The sequence below is a fragment of the Hemibagrus wyckioides genome, linkage group LG13 (assembly GCF_019097595.1).
Source record: "Hemibagrus wyckioides isolate EC202008001 linkage group LG13, SWU_Hwy_1.0, whole genome shotgun sequence".
Taxonomy (NCBI): domain Eukaryota; kingdom Metazoa; phylum Chordata; class Actinopteri; order Siluriformes; family Bagridae; genus Hemibagrus; species Hemibagrus wyckioides.
In genome coordinates, this window is record NC_080722.1 from 25,483,629 (window position 1) to 25,507,208 (window position 23,580).

General features: G+C 39.6%; 1 protein-coding gene across 2 annotated transcripts in view; it reads left to right on the plus strand.

Annotated features, from left to right (window-relative positions):
* prkg1b (protein kinase cGMP-dependent 1b) overlaps positions 1-23,580 on the plus strand; it is a 160,156-nt gene that overhangs the window by 32,925 nt on the left and 103,651 nt on the right. For both annotated transcript variants that reach the window (XM_058406776.1, XM_058406775.1), the window contains exon 3: positions 10,175-10,288. In XM_058406776.1, coding sequence (XP_058262759.1) covers positions 10,175-10,288 — 114 coding nt within the window. The remainder of the gene's footprint in view (positions 1-10,174; positions 10,289-23,580) is intronic.

Sequence of the window (23,580 nt, forward strand, 5' to 3'; positions counted from 1 at the left end):
CTCTAAATACATACTTGATACAACTTTTCATAGTGACAAATAAAGCACATAAATCTGACAACCCGTAAAACGGTTCATACTTCGGTGCGCTCAGTCAGCCAAACAAAAAGGAAATAGCCTCAGAGATACCATACATATGTTTCCGGATGTCATCAGTTGTTATTGAAAATGAATAGAACGTAATAAACATAATAAAACATTGCATTTTCTAACACTGGAAAGTCTTCAGCCTGGGAGGGGGGCTGTCTGATTTCATATTAACCTGGCAACCCAGACTGTCTGTCATACTGACGTTTATTAACCTATTGACATATGTGATTCTTGTTGACGTGCTACAACAGTAAAGCTAACTGTAAATGAATAAATTAATAATAAGAATTTTGTAAATACTAGTGCTACACCACACACCATCCCTTATCTTTATTCCTGAAATATAATTCTGAGTCATATTTTTTATTTCATATCTGCTTACACCTCTCATATTTATCCGAAACATTTCCAGCTGTGTTAAAAGGCCGGCGCTTGGCATGCGGCATGAGTATAAGTGTAGGATAATGCCAGCTTAGGTTGGATTGAAGCCACTCCTTTACCGCTCCAGCACTATTTATCACTTCATTTCTTAGGCTCACTGTGGACTTCTTGCTTAAAGCTTAAGAGTCAATTAGAAAGGCTTTACGGATGGGAGACCTCTCTGACACGGAGACTGGATCCGAAGCCATGAAAGCAAAATGAAAACTTTTGCTGCTTTCAGTTTTTTTTTCTTCTTTTTTTTTTTAGAACCAGATGTCCAAACATCCAAAAGGTCAGATATTCAATACTTTTGTGCAGATATTTGGTCCTTAGATTTATTTAAAACACATTGTAAAAAATAAACAATCTGTGAAGATTCTCACAGTCATCCAGGTGAGGATATCTGGATGTAGAGTTATCCGAGTGGCGTATACAGTCTGAGGGAATTCCTCGAATATGTATCCTCCAGGGTCAAGGCTCCTCCTCTTCCTGGATAAGCTCGTTAAGGAAATGCTATTCTCTGATCTTTACCCCTAATACTTCAATACGCTCTTCTTTTACTCCATCTCTGGGGTCGTTACATCCTAACGGCTCTCCCTGACTCTTAACACTCTCACCTTCCTATTGCTCCGTTAATCCAGGGAGGGCAGGATCCTTGACCCTGGAGGATAAATGATTGGAATTCGGCTCTCAGATTGAAGAAGCTGTTCGGATGAGAAGTGAAACGTTTCGATCTAACCACAAAGAAGTCCAGTTGATTTCCAGATAAGTCCACTTAAAGAAAAGAAAAATTGGATTTGTATTAGGTTCATTGACTATTAAAAAATGAAATATTGTTAGTCTTGGCTTTAGTGTCAGCAGTTACATCAATCAGAATTTTATTTAAAGATGTGCAAAACCATAGAATGTATGTGTCGCATTTGCTGTCTGCTTTTTGCTTTTCTTCCCCTGCTCGGAGCCACAAGAGGCTGTGGCAGTAAATTGTCTGTTTCTGGGAAGAAGCACCCAGGTGTTCAGCACAGCGCATAACAACAAGCTCATGCAAATGCACGGAAAACGTCCAACCAGTAACAGCGAGGCGTAATAGGTCTAATTACCTACTTAATCATAGATTGACGTCCAGAGCAATATCCCGCTCGTAAGCAGGGAGACATTTTAGCGTGATAGATTGTTTATTATGGAGACAAGAACCTGGTCTGATGTGAACATGTGACCAGCTCTACACATCATGTGCAGTTATTTCTGACCAGAGCTAAAGCTTAATACAATTCCAAATTTTTTTTTTACTCCAAGCTTTCAGATAAATTGATGAAATTGCTTCCAGAGGAAATTCATTTTGATGTGTGTGCTGTCAATTAACTTATGTCTGATGGGTTTAATGATTGATTGGATGGACTGATCACAGCGTTGCTTCATCTCTGAGTGAATCTTTTGTGCCACATCTTATTATCTTTTCACCTTTTGGCTCAGCATCACTTATTACTCAGTGATAGAGAAGCAACCGAATCATTTTATATAACTACCCTTTGTTGATTTCTTTTTTTATATTTGTCACAATTAATTATTTCATCTCCTTTTTATACGATGTACAACATAAAGAAAGAATAGGATCTTTCAAGAAAATAACAAAACTAGTCTGTAATCAATTATCTATCTATCCCTCCGTCCGTCCATCCGCCAGTCCATCCGCCAGTCCATCCATCCATCCATCCATCCATCTGTCCGTCCATCCATCCACTCATATATCCATCCATGCGTCTGTCCATCCATCCATCCATCCATCCATTCAGCAGTCCGTCCATCCATATATCCATCTATGTATCCATCCATCATTTAGGCTGTCAATTCATCTATCCATCATCCATCCATCCATCCATCCATCATCCATCCATCCATCCAGCCATCCAAGAGAAGGAAAGAAAATCAATTCAATTTCAATTCAATTTATATGCATTGCACTTTTAACACTGGACATAAAAATGTGAATAGGAATAAAAATAGGAAAAAAATGTATAAATTTTCAGATTAAATTCTCTAACATTTATCCCTAATGAGAAGCCTGAGGTGATGTTGGTGAGGAAAAACTCCCTGAGATGATCTGAGGAAGAAACCTTGAGAGGAACCAGGCTCAGAAGGGGACCTCTTAATCATCTGGGTGATTAATCAGAAGGGGCCAATAATGTTCCACAGCACTGTATTGTTTGTAAATGTTCAATGCAGTGCCTGCGTCTGTTGTGTTGCCTAAACCTGAAAAGGTTTCTTTTTTCTTTTTTCGGAATGATATAAGAACCCTGTCACTGCCCCTGGATAAATTCCAGCACAGGATGTCAGGATGCTGTGTGACTTCTGGCTCTGACACTTCCTCAACCTCTGCAACGTCCCTCGAGTTACGATTCTTCTCAACTAGAGATATGTGCAGGATTGTTTTTTTCCTGTCTTGTCCTGTCTGCGTTATTTTCTGGTTGGTTCTGTCTGTAAATATATAAAGATGAACGAAAACCGTAACTGCATCACGCATGTTTGTGTTCAGGAATAACGAACGTCTTCTGTTTGTCCTGAAAGCTTCATATCTGGCGACTAGCTTGTGCCGGGGTGAAAGGAAAATAACAACTCTCTGCATGATCCTAGCTCTACTCTGTATGATTCATTGTACTTTTTAGCATTTCCAATAGGAGTTTCTGTGACAAACAAACCAACGATGATGTCATTAGAGCAGAACCACAGAGTGAAACACACAAACAAACACTATTTGGCTATTAGATATGATATGAGTGCTGAAAAACAACAGGGAGTGAGAATGTACTGTAGGACAAAAGGAATTGGTACAGAAAAGAAGAATTGGCCTGCATGTACAGTAGTGTGTTAATGCAATTGTTAATGCAAGGTTTTAAACCACCCTGTATTTAACTTGATTAAATATCTTTTCAAATATTTTTGTCCCTATCATGTCACACGACATGCCACAGCAAGCTGCCACAGGTTATTCAGAACTGCCTGCTAGAGTCAATCTGAAATTAATTCATGTTCATGCATCTGATTTGAGATGTGTCACTCAACTTACATAACATAATTAAGGCTGTGGCCAAATTTTTAGGTCTATAGATATACACTATATTGGCAAAAGTATTGGGACACCCCTCCAAATCATTGAATTCAGGTGTTGTTTTTCAGGGGTTGGGCTCCGCCCCTTAGTTCCAGTGAAAGGAACTCTTAATGCTTCAGCTTCATACCAAGACATTTTGGACAATTTCATGCTCTTTGTGGGAACAGTTTGGGGATGACCCCTTCCTGTTCCAACATGACTGCACACCAGTGACCAAAGCAAGGTCCATAAAGACAGGGATGAGGGAGTTTGGTGTGGAGGAACTTGACTGGCCTGCACAGAGTCCTGACCTCAACCCCATAGAACACCACAAAAATTGCTGCTCTTGCTGCAACACAGGGCAGTGGAACACACTGAAACAAATGCATTCTGCCCTCTTCCACATACATAACCTCACAAAGCTCATGTCTAGTGATTTATTTCTCTGAGACTAGGTGAAAGGGATGGTATACTGTCTCTTCCCTGAGATCATGGCTTTCTTCAGCCCCGGATTATTGACAGCCATTTCAACTGATTATATAGAGAGGATTTTGTGTAAACTGGGGCTAATTTATTAAAACACAGATCTGTAATACGGCCATTAAGATCAGCAGCCATAGAGAAGTTTCAGTTCAAGTATAAAATGTTACAGTTAGAAATCATATTTCTATTTTTTGTGTGCCTTTTAGATTTATTTATTGATTTATTTATATATCTTCGAGCTCTTCTCGACCAAACCAGTCAAGGAGTCTGAAGTAGTTTTCTGAACTTAACTTCACTGTTATTTAACAAGCCTCACTGGGTCAGCTTCAGCTCTTGCTTGCTTTTTTTAGCCGATCAGATAACGTGCAAAACGGACCCGCCAGGATTTGCATCGCCGGTCACACTTCGGCTCGCGGGATCCAACAGGAAGTGAGGGTGTCGTCTCTATATTTAGAAAAAAGCAAATCTGTCTCTTTGTGCAGAAGTTTGTGTTGATAATTTGACAAAGTATCATCATGATCATGAGACGGAAGAACATTAGGATGCGTTGTCTTCGTTGATGCTAGAAAAAATACACTATCGAATGCTCTAAACCTTCATCCCATTATCTGTTTAGTTCTGATCTGATATTGTTTATGCCTTGCTCTACGCCTCAGCCAAGAAACGGGAATCCATCTGACGTGTCTATGAGTTGTAAACGTTATTGTCTCAGCATTATGAGTAATGATAGGACGACTGCTACATGCTCTGCTGGAAGCCTGGCGTGCTGAAACGATCCCTGCTGTAGATGATACTAGCTTTTTTTCCCCCGCTGCCACTTCATAATGTTTTTCAAAGCCTTTGATGGAAAGAAGACTGTGAAAGTGTTCTCCAGTATGAGGCACCAGAAGCAGGGATATTAGGCCTTGTGACTGACAGCTTGAAACAGGAATGAAACAGCTGGGCATTAGTTCCAGACGTTGAGTCAGTATGAGTCGAGGTGAGCAAGCCTGTCTAGACTTATTGCTTAGAGTCTGTCAGCTAATCTCACGAGTGAAACTGTACCAGTATTCGGATTTAAACCTTACCAAAATCGGAAAGGGGATTTAAGAAAAAAATGTATATGAACCTTAATATTATTTATATTGAAATACTGGAAAAAATCTCTCAGCACTGTCGAGATGATGTGAGAACCTCCTCAACTTCAGCTACATCAAACAAGTTCGTAGTGGTCATTTTGGTTGTTGGGAAACAGGAACCGATTCCAGGGTGGAGGAGTGACCTGGCACCTGGAGCTCCTGGATATGTGCATATTTTTGTGTCTGTAGGTGGGATTTATGAACCTATGCATTTAAATATGTTTCCTTACAACAATAATAACAACAAATGTGCCTTGGAAGGTCACAAAATTATTGCACCCTTCATAAAAATGATTGCATAACATGAACATTACACACAGTAATAAAATATTTCCACTCAAGCAAGAGAAGAAACTAAATATTTCCTAAAGGAATTTCAGCCCTGAACCTGGTGGGTGAGAGATAGGGTTTTCAAGCAGATGGTGAGACAAACATATTTCCACAAAATCAGTATAAAAATAGTTTGAAGTCCAAATGCACAAACTTAGGAATATAAAGTACCGACTTGTAGTTGACAATCTTGTTAAATGTTACAGGAATGTGCTGTGCAGCATTACAGGAAGTGTTAGAATATCTGACATCATAAAATATTAATGGTAAGGGTGCAGATAGTTTTGAAACCTATAATGCTCCTGGTTTTTATTTATTCCTTTATCAGTCTGTCTAATGCCAAAAATGATGACATTTTCACTGAGGGTGCCAATACTTTTGTAAGACACTATATTACACTCTGGTGTGTTTTGATGGTGATGAAATAAAGGAATTCTGCTGAAAACATTGGCTCATATATAACCGGCTTTATATGCCCACATATCTAAATGATAAACAGTTTGCCTTTATATTTGAGGCAGTTCTTAAACAGCCATCAGAAACAGTTCTGTACAGAAAACTATATATAGTCGAAAAGTCAGAATTTGACTATATAAAAGGGTTTTTTTTCAGAATACTAGGCTCTTAGACTACTTCAGAGTCATTCAGAAGCAGGAAATAGCAGAGCTCTGTATGAAAGAAGCCAGGGTGTCAGGGTATTTGGACTGCTTTTCATTTTGCTGAGAGACTGTGCGGAGTTTTGAGTGAGCTCAGACATGACAGAGCCTACGCTGACCTTATTTAGTTGATAATAACTTTTCATGGAATTGCATGTTTTCGGTGAAATGAGGTTTTGAAAAGGCCCAAACCAAGAGCAGTGGTGCGTTTTCTATTGATTATGCACTTAATCTTAAAGTAGGTGTACTTGTCTGGAAATGTACCCTCTTTACGTCTGTGATGGTTTGTGCAGCTTCACGTCCTCCTGTTCTGTTAAAGCACACTACGCTGATTAAAAGCTTCAAGAGTGTGTACTTTGTGCGATTGTGTGGATCCACGCATGTGTGCATGGAAAGTAGACTTACATGAGCCTTGTTGCTTTGGGAAATGGAGTTTATGAGTGTACTCAGCGTGCATGGGGCACTGTTTTATCGACTGGTGCTGCTCTTCTTAGACGTAGATGTGCCCCCTGCAGGGTCCTTTAAGGCCACATGGGGTTGGGAGGTCAGTCTTGTTCTCATCCCCCTTGGCACATGTGGGAAAACAAGTCCATTCATTTACACACCGCATGCCAGGCATCTCATGTGATATTGATAACTGGGTAATACAGATGGGTAAGAAGATAAACACTGAGGATAACGGAACAAAGAATACCTGCATGGTAACTAGGATAGCAAAATGCATAACTTGAGAGAAACAAGAACGCTAAGGATGATGTTGCTCAGCTTTTTGCTTCTGCAAAGGATGTTGGTGCTCTGCCTCCGGTTTTTCTCGACCCCCCATCAAGATGGTCGTCATTCCACCTCCCTTCTTATCCAAGGACATTGTTGCTGTGCCTCTTGCCTATGCTGAGTCATTTTTTACCCTGCCTAATGCTTCCTTTCAGGACATTGCAGCTCTGCCTCTGTCTGGGATATTGTTGCTCCATCTCTTGTCAGCACCGAGGACATTGTTGTTCTGTTTCCTTCCCTCCCTTGAGGACACTGTAGCTCTGCCTCTTCTTAGGACGTCGCTCCACCTCTTGTCACCACCAAGTTCATTGTTGCTCTGCTTCTTACTGTACCTCCCTTGAGGACATTTTAGCTCTGCTTCTTACTGTACCTCCCTTGAGGACATTTTAGCTCTGCCTCTGTCTAGGATGTTGTTGCTCTACCCTCTTGTCTTCACCAAGGACATTGTTGCTTTGCTTCCTGTTTCCCTTGAGGATATTGTTGCTCTGCCTCCTACTGATGCCGAGGAGATTTTTATCCTGCCTAATGCTTCCTTTCAGGACATTGTTGCTCATCAGCATGCTGCTCTGCCACCTGATTCCCTTGAGGACACTGTAGCTCTGCCTTGGCCTTGGATGTTGGTCTGCCTTTTGTCTCCAATGAGGACATTGTTGCTCTGCTTCTTACCTCCCATGAGGATGTTGTTTTGCCTCCTGATTCCCTTGAGGACATTGTTGCTCTGCTTCTTACCTCCCTTGAGGATGTTGTTTTGCCTCCTGATTCCCTTGAGGACATTGTAGCTCTGCCTTGGCCTAGGATGTTGTTGCTTCACCTCTTCTTATCACCTAGAACATTACTGTTCTGCTTCCCGCTTCCCTTGACGAGATCTTAGCTTTACTTCTGCCTAGGAAATTATTGCTTTCCCTCCCACACCAACCGAGGACATTGTCATGCCGTTTCTAATGAATGCTCCATTTTCACTGAGAACCCTGATCAAATCTCCTAATCTCCTGATGCCAAACTCCAGTCTTCTTGCCACATGTGAACAATGTTTTCTTAGTGGTCCAGGACATCCTTTATGTCCACATCATCTGTATTAGAATCTATATATCAGAGCAACCGTGTATTGAATGGTAACCTCAGTTCTGCCCATCAGTTCCCTCTCTCGGTGCGCATTGTGTTTTCCAGAAAAGCAAGCATTGATTATGTGCTAATGTTTTGTTTTTACCCTTGGCCATTATGCTTTTTGGTCCTTGTTTCTTGCTTTTGTCATATGTCACACATTTATACCATTCCACTTGCCTTGTATTTCTAATTGCATTCTTTTATTAAAATTTTGAGCATTCAGGCATGTCAAGTTTCATCGAATCTGCCATGTAACAATTTGTCAGATATTATTGACTCATCTAATGAAATGCTCGTGTCTTTTTCCTGCAACACCTTAAACAATTCCCTAAACAAGTCTACAATTAAATAAACATCTATGACTTTGCTTCATTTTATCTGAATGAACATATTTCTGTGGCAGTTCTGAAGTAGTATTGGATTCTCCGGGATTTAAAAAATAAAAAATAAAACACTTCATGCCTTTTTTTGTGCTCATATCACCCTGTCAATCTTCTTAGATAAAGCTGTCAGCTGATGACAGGAATCTAATAAAAGTAGGAAAAGCCCAAAGAGGGTGGACTGAGGTTGGTGGGGGGGGTGTCTGGGGGGTCGACGGGGGTTTAGCTGAGGAGGTGGCATTTGATGGATTACCCAGAGCTCTACTACCCTGCTGTTAGCATTCAGATGTCCACTGGGCACTTTGTAAGCAAAGTGTTCTGCTTTTCTGTGTTGACACAGTGAAGGTTTATAACTATAACTGTTTTGAATTATAGCCCAGAAAGCCAGCGGCGGTGGAGCGAAGACTCTGACTCAGACTTGCTATACAATGTTTGGATTAGCTCTGCTGATAGCATCATGCCAGATAATGTGTGTATGTTTGACATTCTGTGTCTGCTTTCTGCCCTCTTTATGGGTCAGGGGAATTAATAGCCATGTTGCTTAGTTGTTGTTTATATTAGAGTCTAGCTGAGGTTTAACTGATGGTCAGTGAGCAGCTCCAGTGCCTTTACAACCTGACTGGCTTAAATATTCAATATATTTCTTTAGTGAAGCACTGTATTAGAGCAAAGCACTGTTATATTCTCAATTCTGAATGGGTAACAAAGGTTTGATTCATTTTTTACATTACATTTCTTCTCTTTTGTGAGGTTTTCTGTGAAAAATAACCGGTTTATTTGTTCATTTGTTCATTTCTGATCTTTCAGATTTCAGCATTTTATGTTTCACAAAAATGAGAGACTGGGTACAGAGAATAATTATTCATAGCTGCCACATCTGATACCACCTGTGATGTGTTGTTTGTTTAATACAATAAAAATAATAACCTGCAAATTAATGTGGCTTAAGAGGAAGCACTTCGGGGCATGTTGTCATTTAAATATAATCAACTTTATTGTTTTCTTTGTTATAATTATATATATATATATATATATATATACAGTATTGTTCATGTGAAAGCTGTTGTGAACCCGAAACTACCTCTGGAGGTTTGTGAGTTCGGCTGCACTGGAATTGTGCCACAAACGTGAACGTAACCTCATACTCTTGTACACTTGTTCATGAAAGTAATGTAATCAACGTGTTGCAGGGGAACGTATTTGGACACAAGTGAGATTCCTTAATGCATATAATAAAAAAAAAAAAAAAAATAACATATACTGAAAAACGATGAGTCTATATGGTTGTGTCCATTTTGGGTGTTTGTGATGACGTAAGATGAGCACAAATGCCCTGGTGGTTCCAGACCAACACTGCATATATATATATATATATATATATATATATATATATATATATATATATATATATATATATATATATATAATAAATGTATATTTTTTTAATAAATTTATATATATATATATATATATAATTCTAATAACTATATAATTATATTATATTATATATTTTTATTATCAAATAAATTGAGCAAAATTCCAAGTACAATTTTCATAATTTGATAGATTTTTTTTGGAAGAAAAACAATATCTCATCTATTTTTTGGACACATATTTAGATCCGAGATTTGTCCTACTCTCCTGATTGTCCTTTCACACCCCTAAGTGCAGTGGCATGCTCTTATTTCCAGGCTGCAATGCTGGCCTTTCCTGACGAATGTGCTCTGTGATTACTTTCAGATGGCAAGGTGGAAGTGACCAAGGAAGGCATGAAGCTGTGCACCATGGGACCAGGCAAAGTGTTCGGCGAGTTGGCCATCCTCTACAACTGCACCCGTACGGCCACCGTTCAGAGTGAGTGGACACGGCATGTTGATGCATTACCCAGAATTCCTAGCATGTATAGAGATGGTATAAGAGTGATAGTGTAAACCCTGAGCTATGTGGCAGTGTGATATTATAAATGCAAGAACTCGTTGTTTACAGGGTTATTCTTAGGAAGAGGCTTTAAAGAAAGATAACATTTTAGAAAGAAGCACACACACACACACACACACAAACACACACACACACTCAAATCCTCTACAACTTCTTCAGTCGCATCTGTCGCCATGGAAACCTGTACTTATTCTTTTGCTGTTCTTTTGATAATGTATTTCTGGCAGACAATTTTGAGAGTAACTATGGAAACACATACACACACACACACACACACACACACACACACACTGAAATCCCTCTACAACTTCATAAACTGATTCTGTCACCATGGAAACCGGCGTATATCCTTTTGCTGTTCTTTTGGTAATGTAGTTACACACACACACACACACACACACACACAGCCCCCCACGCACTCAAATAAGCGCACACTCACAAACACACACAAACAGACACAGACACACACACACACGCACACATACTCAAACACACACTCACACACACACACACACACACACACACACTGAAAATCCCTGTACAACTTCATAAAGTGACTCTGTCACCATGGAAACCTGTGCATATCCTTTTGCTGTTCTTTTAGTAATGTAGATCACACACACACAAACACACACATCACCAAGCACATCTCTGCATTCTACTAGAAATAATAACATCTGGAAGGAAATGGCCTGAATTCCTCAGCACACAGCTTTAACAGTTCATGCACTGACATTATTATTATTATTATTATTATTATTATCATCATTATTAAATTATTTAATTTATTTAATGTATTTTTTAATATGTTTAATATACAAACATACAAATGCCAGAGGAAGTGAATTCTGCTTATCCACTTGCGCTGCACACGCTCATCAGACACATGATCTAATTCACCCGTGTTATTTAAACGAATAATTAGCATCAGTGCAGCACAATGGAGCTGATTTTTTTCTCTTCATTACACCAAACACAGGGCTGTCAGATATTTCAGTCGGTCTGCTCAGTTCACATTGTTGTTCTTTAAATCAAATCAGTTACGACTTCAGCGCATGAAACATTCATGATTAACAGACATAAAAGCTAAACTACTCGCTCCAAAATGTGTGTCGAAGGGAGACGGAGTGTGTGGATCATCACGGTGTGTGTGTCTTTGTAACATGACAGTGTGTTGTGTGATGATGGGAATTCCCAACGCAGCCATCAGCTTAGCACCAGGAAGTACATTCTGCCAATGGGAGATGAAGATTTTATAGTTTTTTCTCAGATGGCTCTCTGCTGAAAAAGACAAATTTGAATTTATTCCTCTTTCTACTCTCTCTCTCTCTCTCTCTCTCTCTCTCTCTCTCTCTCTCTTTCTCTCTTTCTAATGGTTTTATTTCCTGTTTCCTCCAGCTGTTTCTGTTCATATTCCAGAACAGAAATGCCACAATAAGAAAGCCAAAGCAAAGAAATGTGTATACTGGGGATAAATATACACACGCTGTCAGCTAATCACAATTCACAAGAGGGACAAGAAGGAAAAATCAAGACAACCTACATGACACATACCCACACACGGGTCCAAAAGAGAGAGAGAGAGAGAGAGAGAGAGATTCTAATGAATGTTTTACAATAGCTTGACATTTTCCAGGTGATATCTGGACATCTGGTTTTCTATAGCAGCTGTAAATATGTTTGTCGACACCATAAACCACCTATAAATGAGGTGTGAGTCCTGACATTTCTCCCAGAGATGAATTCCACTTTAATATTTGGATTATTATCTACCAAAGGTTTTGGGACGTCTGCCTTTACATGCACATGAATGTAATATGGAGTTGTCCCGCCCTTTACAGCTATAACAGCTTCAACTCTTCTGGGAAGGCTTTCCACAAGGTTTAGGAGTGTGTTTATGGGAATTTTTGACCATTCCTCTAGAAGCACATTTGTGAGGTCAGGCACTGATGTTGGATGAGAAGGCCTGGCTCACAGTCTCCACTCTAATTCATCCCAGAGGTGTTCTATGGGGTTGAGGTCAGGACTTTATGGACCTTGGTCACTGGTGTGCAGTCATGTTGGAACAGGAAGGGGTCATCCCCAAACTTTTCCCACAAAGAGCATGAAATTGTCCAAAATGTCTTGGTATGAAACTGAAGCATTAAGAGTTCCTTTCACTGGAACTAAGGGGCCGAGCCCAACCCCTGAAAATATGTGTAGCACACTGTTTATTTTTGTCAGTCTAAACCCAAGCCTACTTTCTAGAGGACTGAAAGCACAGGATTGAAAATGAACCTGTGTCAATTTTGATAAGAGATAGCATATGTTACCTGGTGTTACTTCTACAGGTCAGGGAGTCTGTAAAACTAAATAAACAAACTGACCTGATGTATTGGAATGAGACTAAAATATATTCTTTAAAATATTCTTTAAAATATAATTTATTACATAATGTAAATGAATTGCAAGCAAAACAAATCCAATCTGAAAACTTTTTTGTGTCTTTTATGAAGATTTTTCTTGTTCAATGATGTTCAATTTTGATGATGTTCATTTTTGACTTATTTTTAGAGAATATTATATTTTAGAGATTTCTTTATCATTAAAGAAGCATGTCCCTGCCACCTAAATTCCGCCTAAATACCCATTATTGCTATTTTGCGATCAGAGACATTAACGCAAAATTAAGCAAACTACACACTATTTTTTATTCACACTACTAAGTACCACAGATTTTCCACAGATTTGGGCCAGAACCTGCGCTATGACGTCAAAGTAATTTTCTGCAAAATAAAGCACATAAACTGCAAGCTAAGTTGCAAATGTTGAAGAATGCCAGAGGAAAATCAGCACTTTCAGCTACAAAAATTCCAGAGGGACAGATACAACAATGCAGTATTCCCATCCATTAAGAAATACAAAAAACATGTAAAGTAACTTGATCCAAAAAGTATACAAATATTTCCTAACATTTTTCAGTCATTCTGTATTTCCAGAGAACTTCCACCTTAAAGTATGTACATATATATATTGATAAAACAGCCCTGACCCGTCCTGCACTGTGTATTCTGACCCCTTTCTATCAGAACCAGCATTAACTTCTTCAGCAATCTGAGCAACAGTAGCTCATCTGTTGGATCGGATCGCACGGGCCAGTCTTCTCTCCCCATGTGCATCAATGAGCCTTGACCGTCCATGACCCTGTCACCGGTTCACCACTGTTCCTTCCTTGGACCACTTTTGATAGATACTGACCACTGCAGACCGGGAACACCCCACAAGAGCTGCAGTTTTGGAGATGCTCTGATCCAGTGGTCTAGCCATCACAATTTGGCCCTTTTGGTCAAACTCACTCAAATCCTTACGCTTGTCCGTTTTTCCTGCTTCTAACATCAACTTTGAGGACAAAATGTTCACTTGCTGCCTAATATATCCCACCCACTAACAGGTGCCATGATGAGGAGATCATCCGTCTTATTTACTTCACCTCTCACTGCTCACAAAGTTGTACCTGACTGGTGTATATATATATATATATATATATATATATATATATATATATATATATATATATATATATATATACACACTATATTGCCAAAAGTATTCGCTCACCTGCCTTGACTCGCATATGAACTTAAGTGACATCCCATTCCTAATCCCTACGGTTCAGTATAACGGGTTGAGGTGGCTATCGGGTTGAGGTCAGGACTCTGTGCAGGCCAGTCAAGTTCCTCCACACCAGACTCTGTCATCCATGTCTTTATGGACCTTGCTTTGTGCACTGGTGCACAGTCATGTTGGAAGAGGAAGGGGCCAGCTCCAAACTGTTCCCACAAAGTTGGGAGCATGGAATTGTCCAAAATGTCTTGGTATGCTGAAGCATTCAGAGTTCCTTTCACTGGAACTAAGGGGCCAAGCCCAGCTCCTGAAAAACAACCCCACACCATAATCCCCCCTCCACCAAACTTTACACTTGGCACAATGCAGTCAGACAAGTACCGTTCTCCTGGCAACCGCCAAACCCAGACTCGTCCATCAGATTGCCAGATGGAGAAGCGCGATTCGTCACTCCAGAGAACGCGTCTCCACTGCTCTAGAGTCCAGTTGCGGCGTGCTTTACACCACTGCATCCGACGCTTTGCATTGCACTTGGTGATGTATGGCTTGGATGCAGCTGCTCGGCCATGGAAACCCATTCCATGAAGCTCTCTGCGCACTGTTCTTGAGCTAATCTGAAGGCCACATGAAGTTTGGAGGTCTGTAGCGATTGACTCTGCAGAAAGTTGGCGACCTCTTCGCACTATGCGCCTCAGCATCCGCTGACCCCGCTCCGTCAGTTTACGTGGCCTACCACTTCGTGGCTGAGTTGCTGTCGTTCCCAAACACTTCCACGTTCTTATAATACAGCTGACAGTTGACTGTGGAATATTTAGGAGCGAGGAAATTTCACGACTGGATTTGTTGCACAGGTGGCATCCTATCACAGTTCCACGCTGGAATTCACTGAGCTCCTGAGAGCGACCCATTCTTTCACAAATGTTTGTAAAAACAGTCTGCATGCCTAGGTGCTTGATTTTATACACCTGTGGCCATGGAAGTGATTGGAACACCTGATTCTGATTATTTGGATGGGTGAGCGAATACTTTTGGCAATATAGTGTATATATGACAAGCAGTCATCTTGCCTATGATGAGCAGGTAACTGGACGAGTGGCTCCTATGTGTCAAGCACATCATTATCCCACATTATGGTACTTATTCTCATGGGGAATTTTGTAAGAGGTTCCTAGCACTGGAAACACCCCAAATTCATTGGTATGAAGCTTGATTCATCGTAAATGCTATCCTGTCACCCCAACGTGTTGGGGGCAGTCAGACTCAGGCAGGATGGTATGTGTGGTATCAGCTCTTTCAAAGGATACTGACCTCAACATATACACTATATTGCCAAGTTTTGGGACACCCCTCCATATCATTTTTCAGGGGTTGGGCTCAGCCCCTTAGTTCCAGTGAAAGGAACTCTTAATGCTTCAGCTTCATACCAAGACATTTTGGCCAATTTGTGGGAACAAATTTGTGGGGATGACCCCTTCCTGTTCCAACATGACTGCACACCAGTACACAATGCAAGGTCCATAAAGACATGGATGAGTGAGTTTGGTGTGGAGGAACTTGACTGTCCTGCACAGAGTCCTGACCTCAACCCCATAGAACACCTTTGGGATGAATTAGAGTGGAGACTGTGAGCCAGACCTTCTCATCCAACATCAGTGTCTGACCTCACATATGCACTTCTAGAGGAATGGTCAAAAAATTCCCATAAACACACTCCTAAACCTTGTGGAAAGCCTTCCCAGAAGAGTTGAAGCTGTTATAGCTGCAAAGGGCGGGACAACTCCATATTACATTCATGTGCATGGAAAGACAGACGTCCCAAAACTTTTGGCAATATAGTGTAGCTATAGCAGCAGTAGTAATTCCCTAGGGTTTGCTGGAACTGAGAGACTGAGAGGTGGGTTATCATCCCTTCAACTAGACCCCAAATACCACAGACAGAGACTGAGGTATTCCTGCTTCCTCATGGCATCATGCATTTTATCCTGTTTCTTCATGGCATCATTGGAAATGATGGCTGTATGACAAATTAGACAAATTCCTCCTCAGTGTGCAGTGAAGCTCTGAGTGTAACAAGTAGAGCTCGCATTTGATCCTTGCTATTCATATGCTTGGTTTCGCTTCGCCATATGGCTTTGTTTTGGCTCTAGTTGTATTTCAGCCTCAGATTTTCCATCACATTGTTTTTCATGTGTGTGCACCAGTTCCCTTTTGTACACTGATGTTCCTTTGTCTCAATACAGTTTCTTTGTCTTGAATATGGAATATCCTGGTTGCTTTCTGTCGTTGTAATGGAACACTCTCATGGAGCTCTTTAAATAAATGTCACTCTAAGAATCCTCACTTGAGTCCTGCCTTCAGTCACTTAATATTATAAGAGCGGCCTTCATATCAAATACCATGTCATGTGATAAAGTTGTGACTTTGGTGGAAGGTTCCGGGATGTGCTAGCACACACACACGTGAAGGAATCCAGATGGTTATCAAAATCCAGTTATTTTAGGTTTATAAAACTATTTTTAACCATGTTTGACTTGAATGTTTAGGTGATCTTGCTGTAGTCCTGGTTTACTAAACCATATGCCTCATGAGAATGACCTACTTGTGATTTTACATAAGATGATAATTTCTCTGAATGGCAATTTGTACAGTTTATAGTCGTAGATTTTTACAAATTCTTTAATATACAGATTTTTTTTCATGAATCTTTGCCCTTCTGACTGTCCAGCTGCGATGAACAGTTTCCATTACAGCCGATCCCTTTTCATTTTAATATCACACTCTCATCACGCGAACATATCAGACCGTAAAATTTGCCGCAGCTGTACTTCCTCTATCACCGTACCTGATTCTTTTAGTCAGAGAACTGGAAAATAGGAATTTCTCGTAGCAAAAAAACTCGGTACCGGAACCTACTGCAAGAAGTAAAGCGGTTTCGTGAAGATGCTTATTTTTATCATTTATATTGCACAAATCTAGAAAATGGATGAGTGACAGTCATAATAAAGCTCTTTCTGTGGTATACAGTTATACAAGCAAATATAATGCGTCTTATACATTCATGAGAAGACCTTTGTTATGCAAAATAAGCTTTTGAAATTGCATTTAAATGCTGATTAACTCCATATAGTTAGGTATGTGGGAGTAGAAGCAAACTTCAAGCTTTTCTACTGAACATTTCTCATATACATGTATATTTTGTTTCTCATATACATGTACATTTATATTTTGTCACTTTATAAGCTGAATAACTAGCAGGTCTTGAAAAGGTAGTTTGGAGTATTTCTGCTAAAATATGCAAATTACAGAGTGATGTTTATGCAATGTGATTGGTTTTACGGTAATTGCTTGTGAAATTGATTATATATGAAGGACAGGGATTACATTTTTTCTGGAAATTTGTGTTGAGGATCAGAAACACTGGAGTTTCACCAGAAGTGAGATGACTGAAGAATCAGAAAACTAAGAGCGAAGGATCTTGGATCCCAAATGCTAATATGGGGTTAGGGTTAGCATGAAAAGCATGGGGATGTGGAAGCTTAGTGGTTAAGGTATTGGACTGTGAATCCCAGGTCCATCAAGCTGCACTACTGGACCCTTGCGTAAGGTTCTTGATTGGCCAGTTGTATAAAAATGAGACAAAATATACGTCACTCTGGATAAGGGCATCTGCCAAATGCTATAAACGTAAATGTAAAATGTAAATATGTAAAAAACAAAGGGCAAGCACAAAAAAAGAAACAAAAAACAAAACAGATACTCGTACATATCTCATTGAATTGGATTTAAATGATTACATAAAATAATCCTACACCCATAACAATCTGAAATAAAACACTAAAGTGTGTAAAATTATGACTATCGTAGCAAACTTGGCTTCATATTAGATATTCCCGGCACAATCGCTCCCACTCTTCCCCGGATCACTTAGCGCTCTCTTCCGATGCCTGCAGCATTAAACAGACCATTTAAAAAAAGGGTTTCCTTCACGTATACCTTATTAACACACAGCCCACTCATGTCTACACTCTTTTATTCATTTATTCATATTTCCAACATCTTCTTGCCCTTAGCATGTTTTTTAATTATTTTTTCCTGAGTTTTACTTTCTGCTTCTGTTTCCTTGACATCAGAACTCGCCATGGCTCCAGAGAACCATTATCATACGCAAAATACAAATTTGCATATTGTTTGCTGCTTGTGGTTTACTTGTGATGTGATTAATGCGGTTATAAATTAGAAATCGCTCCCAACATGGCCGCTATTTACTTGTAAACTTTATCTCATCACACAGTTGACTTAGAGCTGTGTATTCTGCATCATAGTAAAAATTAATTACAATAAATTTATTTATTTATTTATTTATTTATTTATTTATTTATTTATTTATTTATTTATCTTACTTATTTATTTATATTAATAAATTTGTATTTTTATTTATTTGTATTCATTCATTCATCAATTAAATTAATTAATCAACCAATGAATTAATTGATTTAATTTTTTTAATATATTTATTTATTCATTCATTCATTCATTTAAATAATTTATTTCTTATTTATTTATTTTTTAAATGTTGAAATATTTTCTGTGATTAGGAGTCACAGCTTAAAAAATAAAAGTTTCCTTGAGCCTGAGATCTTCTAATCCTTTTAATTCCATTTTTTTTTTTAAAAATGGAGGTACATTTGTATTCTTCTTTCAGGATTAGGATCCATCAGAAATCACTACACAGCTTCTTCTGAGATGGTTAAACTTGGCTCATCATCACTGATCTACTTTCTTTCTGTTGTTTGCTCGTCTAATCCTTGAAGCTTTTTTCCCGTACCGTATATGGTTGTATCGCAGCATGTGGGTTGATGGAGTTTTGCATTTTAGCTAAGAAAACACAAGCCTGGCTGATTCCGGGACTCCGTTGTCTTCTGTCTGTTGGAGTGGTCTTCTATCTTGTGTTGTTGTAAAGTCTGCCAGAGATGATGTATATTTACAGGGTGAGCAGTGTGGCAGTGGAGGTTTACACTGTTACTGTCATAACAGCTGATTCGTTTATATCTGAAACCTTCACTTTAGTCAGATATCACGCTGGCTGTCCGATTACACCGTGTGTTTTTGTTTTTTTCCTCTCACGGAAAAATTTTATCCATGAACACGTCGTGAGTTGACGTTAGAGGTCTTTGATGGCATACTGTAACAAGCTCACGGTTCAACCGTAGAGAGCCGACAATAACGTTCTAGCAGTGTCAGGAATTTCCGATTCAATTGTCAGACCGATTGCTGCCATGATGATCGTCTGTCGCAGGACAGAGATAAGATAAGATATGAAGGCTGACCCGTGTGATCTGATCCAACAGACGAGCTACTGTTGCTCAAATTGCTGAAGAAGCTCAGAATATGGGGCCGCATAGCCGCAGACCGGTCAGGGTGCCCATGCTGAACCCTGTCCACTGCCGAAAGCGCCACCAATGGGCATGTGAGCATCAGAACTGGACCATGGAGCATAGGAAGAAGGTGGCCTGGTCTGAAGACTTGGCCTCCAAATTCCCCAGGTCTCAATCCAATCCAGCATCTGTGGGATGTGCTGGACAAACAAATGTGATCCATGGAGGTCCCAACTCACAACTTACAGGACTTAAATGATCTGCTGCTAACATCTTGGTGCCAGATCCCACAGCACACCATCAGGGATCTAGTGGAGTCCATGCCTCCACGGGTCAGGGCTGTTTTGGCAGCAAAAGGGTGACCAACACAATATTAGGCAGGTGGTCATTATGTTATGCCTGATGGATGTATAATCTGTAGCAATTATTAATCTTAAAAGATGCTGTAATCACTTTTGGGGGTTTATGTAATAAACACTGAGCCTAAAAGCACTTTTTTGAATGAATATAATGAAGCTCTTGGGTATCTTTACACACATCACAAACTATTTACTGCACTCATTAAGTGAAACGCCTACAGCCATCACAGATCCAGTATATATTTTTTTTTATATATCCTTTCCAGTTTCATTATGGAAACAGGACTGGGCAATGTGTTCGAAGAACAAGGACAGGTTTTATTTTTCTAAACATTTATTTTATTATTTATCCAAGTCATATGTATTTTGTCTGGGTTGTAGAGATGATCACAAGCAAAAAAGATTTTTATTTTTATTTTTTTTCCAAAAAAAAAAAAAACAAGTTAAAACATCAGGCTGTTGTGCCAGTGGGAAACCCGGATCATAGAATAAATCAAAGAGTCTAGACACCAGATTGTTTTGGTGCAAATGTATTGAAATATTTAGAAAAGGAAGGTTGCTGCTGAAGAAAAGTGCTTTGAAGTGAATGATGGCAAAATAATACATGAAATATTGTCAGGGAGATTTTTAAACTACATTACCTATTCCAGACATAACAAATGAAAAATGATTCCTTTTCCTTTTTTCCATACATAAGCAAAACCAGGAGGGGGAAAAATCATCTGCTAAAGAAAAGGCAGAGTTTCCAGGCATCTATTAATAAATAATTGATTATAAATGATTACATTGCATGTCTGCCATTACACAAGTTTCATATACAGGGAGTTTATACAGTATACACAATCACTAATCTATCGTTAAGGTGTATATGATGCTATATAAAAGGACGGGAGTACAGTGAAGGTGAAATCTAAAACTGTTGGTGTTGGCTGTTAAACTGGACTCTCATACCAGACTCTGCATTTCGCCTTGTATATTTATACTGGGGTCTGGTAGCTGCATCAGATTCAAGACACTGATGCTTGCCTACAAAGAAGGAATGGACCCAAAGCTCTTATTACTCCTCACACTGCACCTTGCTCTCTCAGATCCACTAGCACTACCTGACTGGTCCACCATCTGAGAGGGTCTACATCTAGACTCTTTTCTGTTCTGGCACCGAGGTGGTGGAATGAACCTCCCCTAGAACAGCTCTGAAAGTCACTGACTGCCTTAAAATGCTGGATGAAGATCTTCCTTTTTCTGAAACACTTCAGCTAACGCTTATTTTCCAGTTGTTTTTAGGCTGATGGTATCCTGAGTCTTCCACCCAATGCACCTGTGTTTATGTATTCACTCATAGAGACTTCGAAGCACATCGCTCTGGATAAGGACGTCTGCCAAATGCCTGAAATGCAATTGTAAATATTCTTTTAACACAGTGATGTCATTCCTATTGTCCACCAATCCTAACGTCACGTCCAGTTCTCTTCTGGAGTATCCTAAACATTTAGTAGAGTGGATGGAAAAGAGAGAGAGAATTTTTGTTTTTGCATTTCCTTTCAGTATCTTGTTTATTCTCTTTCCTTCTTCCTAATACACTCCCAATACACCACAATACACTCCTAATACACTCCCAATACACCACAATACACTCCAAATACACTCCCAATACACCACAATACACTCCTAATACACTCCCAATACACCACAATACACTCCTAATACACTCCCAATACACCACAATACACTCCTAATACACTCCCAATACACCACAATACACTCCTAATACACTCCCAATACACCACAATACACTCCTAATACACTCCCAATACACCACAATACACTCCTAATACACTCCCAATACACCACAATACACTCCTAATACACTCCCAATACACCACAATACACTCCTAATACACTCCCAATACACCACAATACACTCCTAATACACTCCCAATACACCACAATACACTCCTAATACACTCCCAATACACCACAATACACTCCTAATACACTCCCAATACACCACAATACACTCCTAATACACTCCTAATACACCACAATACACTCCTAATACACTCCCAATACACCACAATACACTCCTAATACACCACAATACACTCCCAATACACCACAATACACTCCTAATACACTCCCAATACACCACAATACACTCCTAATACACCACAATACACTCCTAATACACCACAATACACTCCTAATACACTCCCAATACACCACAATACACTCCCAATACACCACAATACACTCCCAATACACCACAATACACTCCTAATACACCACAATACACTCCCAATACACCACAATACACTCCTAATACACCACAATACACTCCCAATACACCACAATACACTCCTAATACACCACAATACACTCCTAATACACTCCCAATACACCACAATACACTCCCAATACACCACAATACACTCCCAATACACCACAATACACTCCCAATACACCACAATACACTCCTAATACACCACAATACACTCCCAATACACCACAATACACTAATAATACACCACAATACACTCCTAATACACCACAATACACTCCTAATACACTCCCAATACACCACAATACACTCCCAATACACCACAATACACTCCCAATACACCACAATACACTCCTAATACACCACAATACACTCCCAATACACCACAATACACTAATAATACACCACAATACACTCCTAATACACCACAATACACTCCTAATACACTCCCAATACACCACAATACACTCCCAATACACCACAATACACTCCTAATACACCACAATACACTCCCAATACACCACAATACACTCCTAATACACCACAATACACTAATAATACACCACAATACACTCCTAATACACCACAATACACTCCCAATACACCACAATACACTCCTAATACACCACAATACACTCCTAATACACCACAATACACTCCTAATACACTCCCAATACACCACAATACACTCCTAATACACCACAATACACTCCCAATACACCACAATACACTCCTAATACACCACAATACACTCCCAATACACCACAATACACTCCTAATACACCACAATACACTCCCAATACACCACAATACACTCCTAATACACCACAATACACTCCCAATACACCACAATACACTCCTAATACACCACAATACACTCCCAATACACCACAATACACTCCTAATACACCACAATACACTCCCAATACACCACAATACACTCCTAATACACCACAATACACTCCTAATACACTCCCAATACACCACAATACACTCCCAATACACCACAATACACTCCTAATACACCACAATACACTCCTAATACACCACAATACACTCCTAATAAACTCCCAATACACCACAATACACTCCTAATACACCACAATACACTCCCAATACACCACAATACACTCCTAATACACCACAATACACTCCTAATACACCACAATACACTCCCAATACACCACAATACACTCCCAGTACACCACAATACACTCCCAATACACCACAATACACTCCTAATACACCACAATACACTCCTAATACACCACAATACACTCCCAATACACCACAATACACTCCTAATACACCACAATACACTCCTAATACACTCCCAATACACCACAATACACTCCTAATACACTCCCAATACACCACAATACACTCCTAATAAACTCCCAATACACCACAATACACTCCTAATACACTCCCAATACACCACAATACACTCCTAATAAACTCCCAATACACCACAATACACTCCTAATACACTCCCAATACACCACAATACACTCCTAATACACTCCCAATACACCACAATACACTCCCAGTACACCACAATACACTCCCAATACACCACAATACACTCCTAAT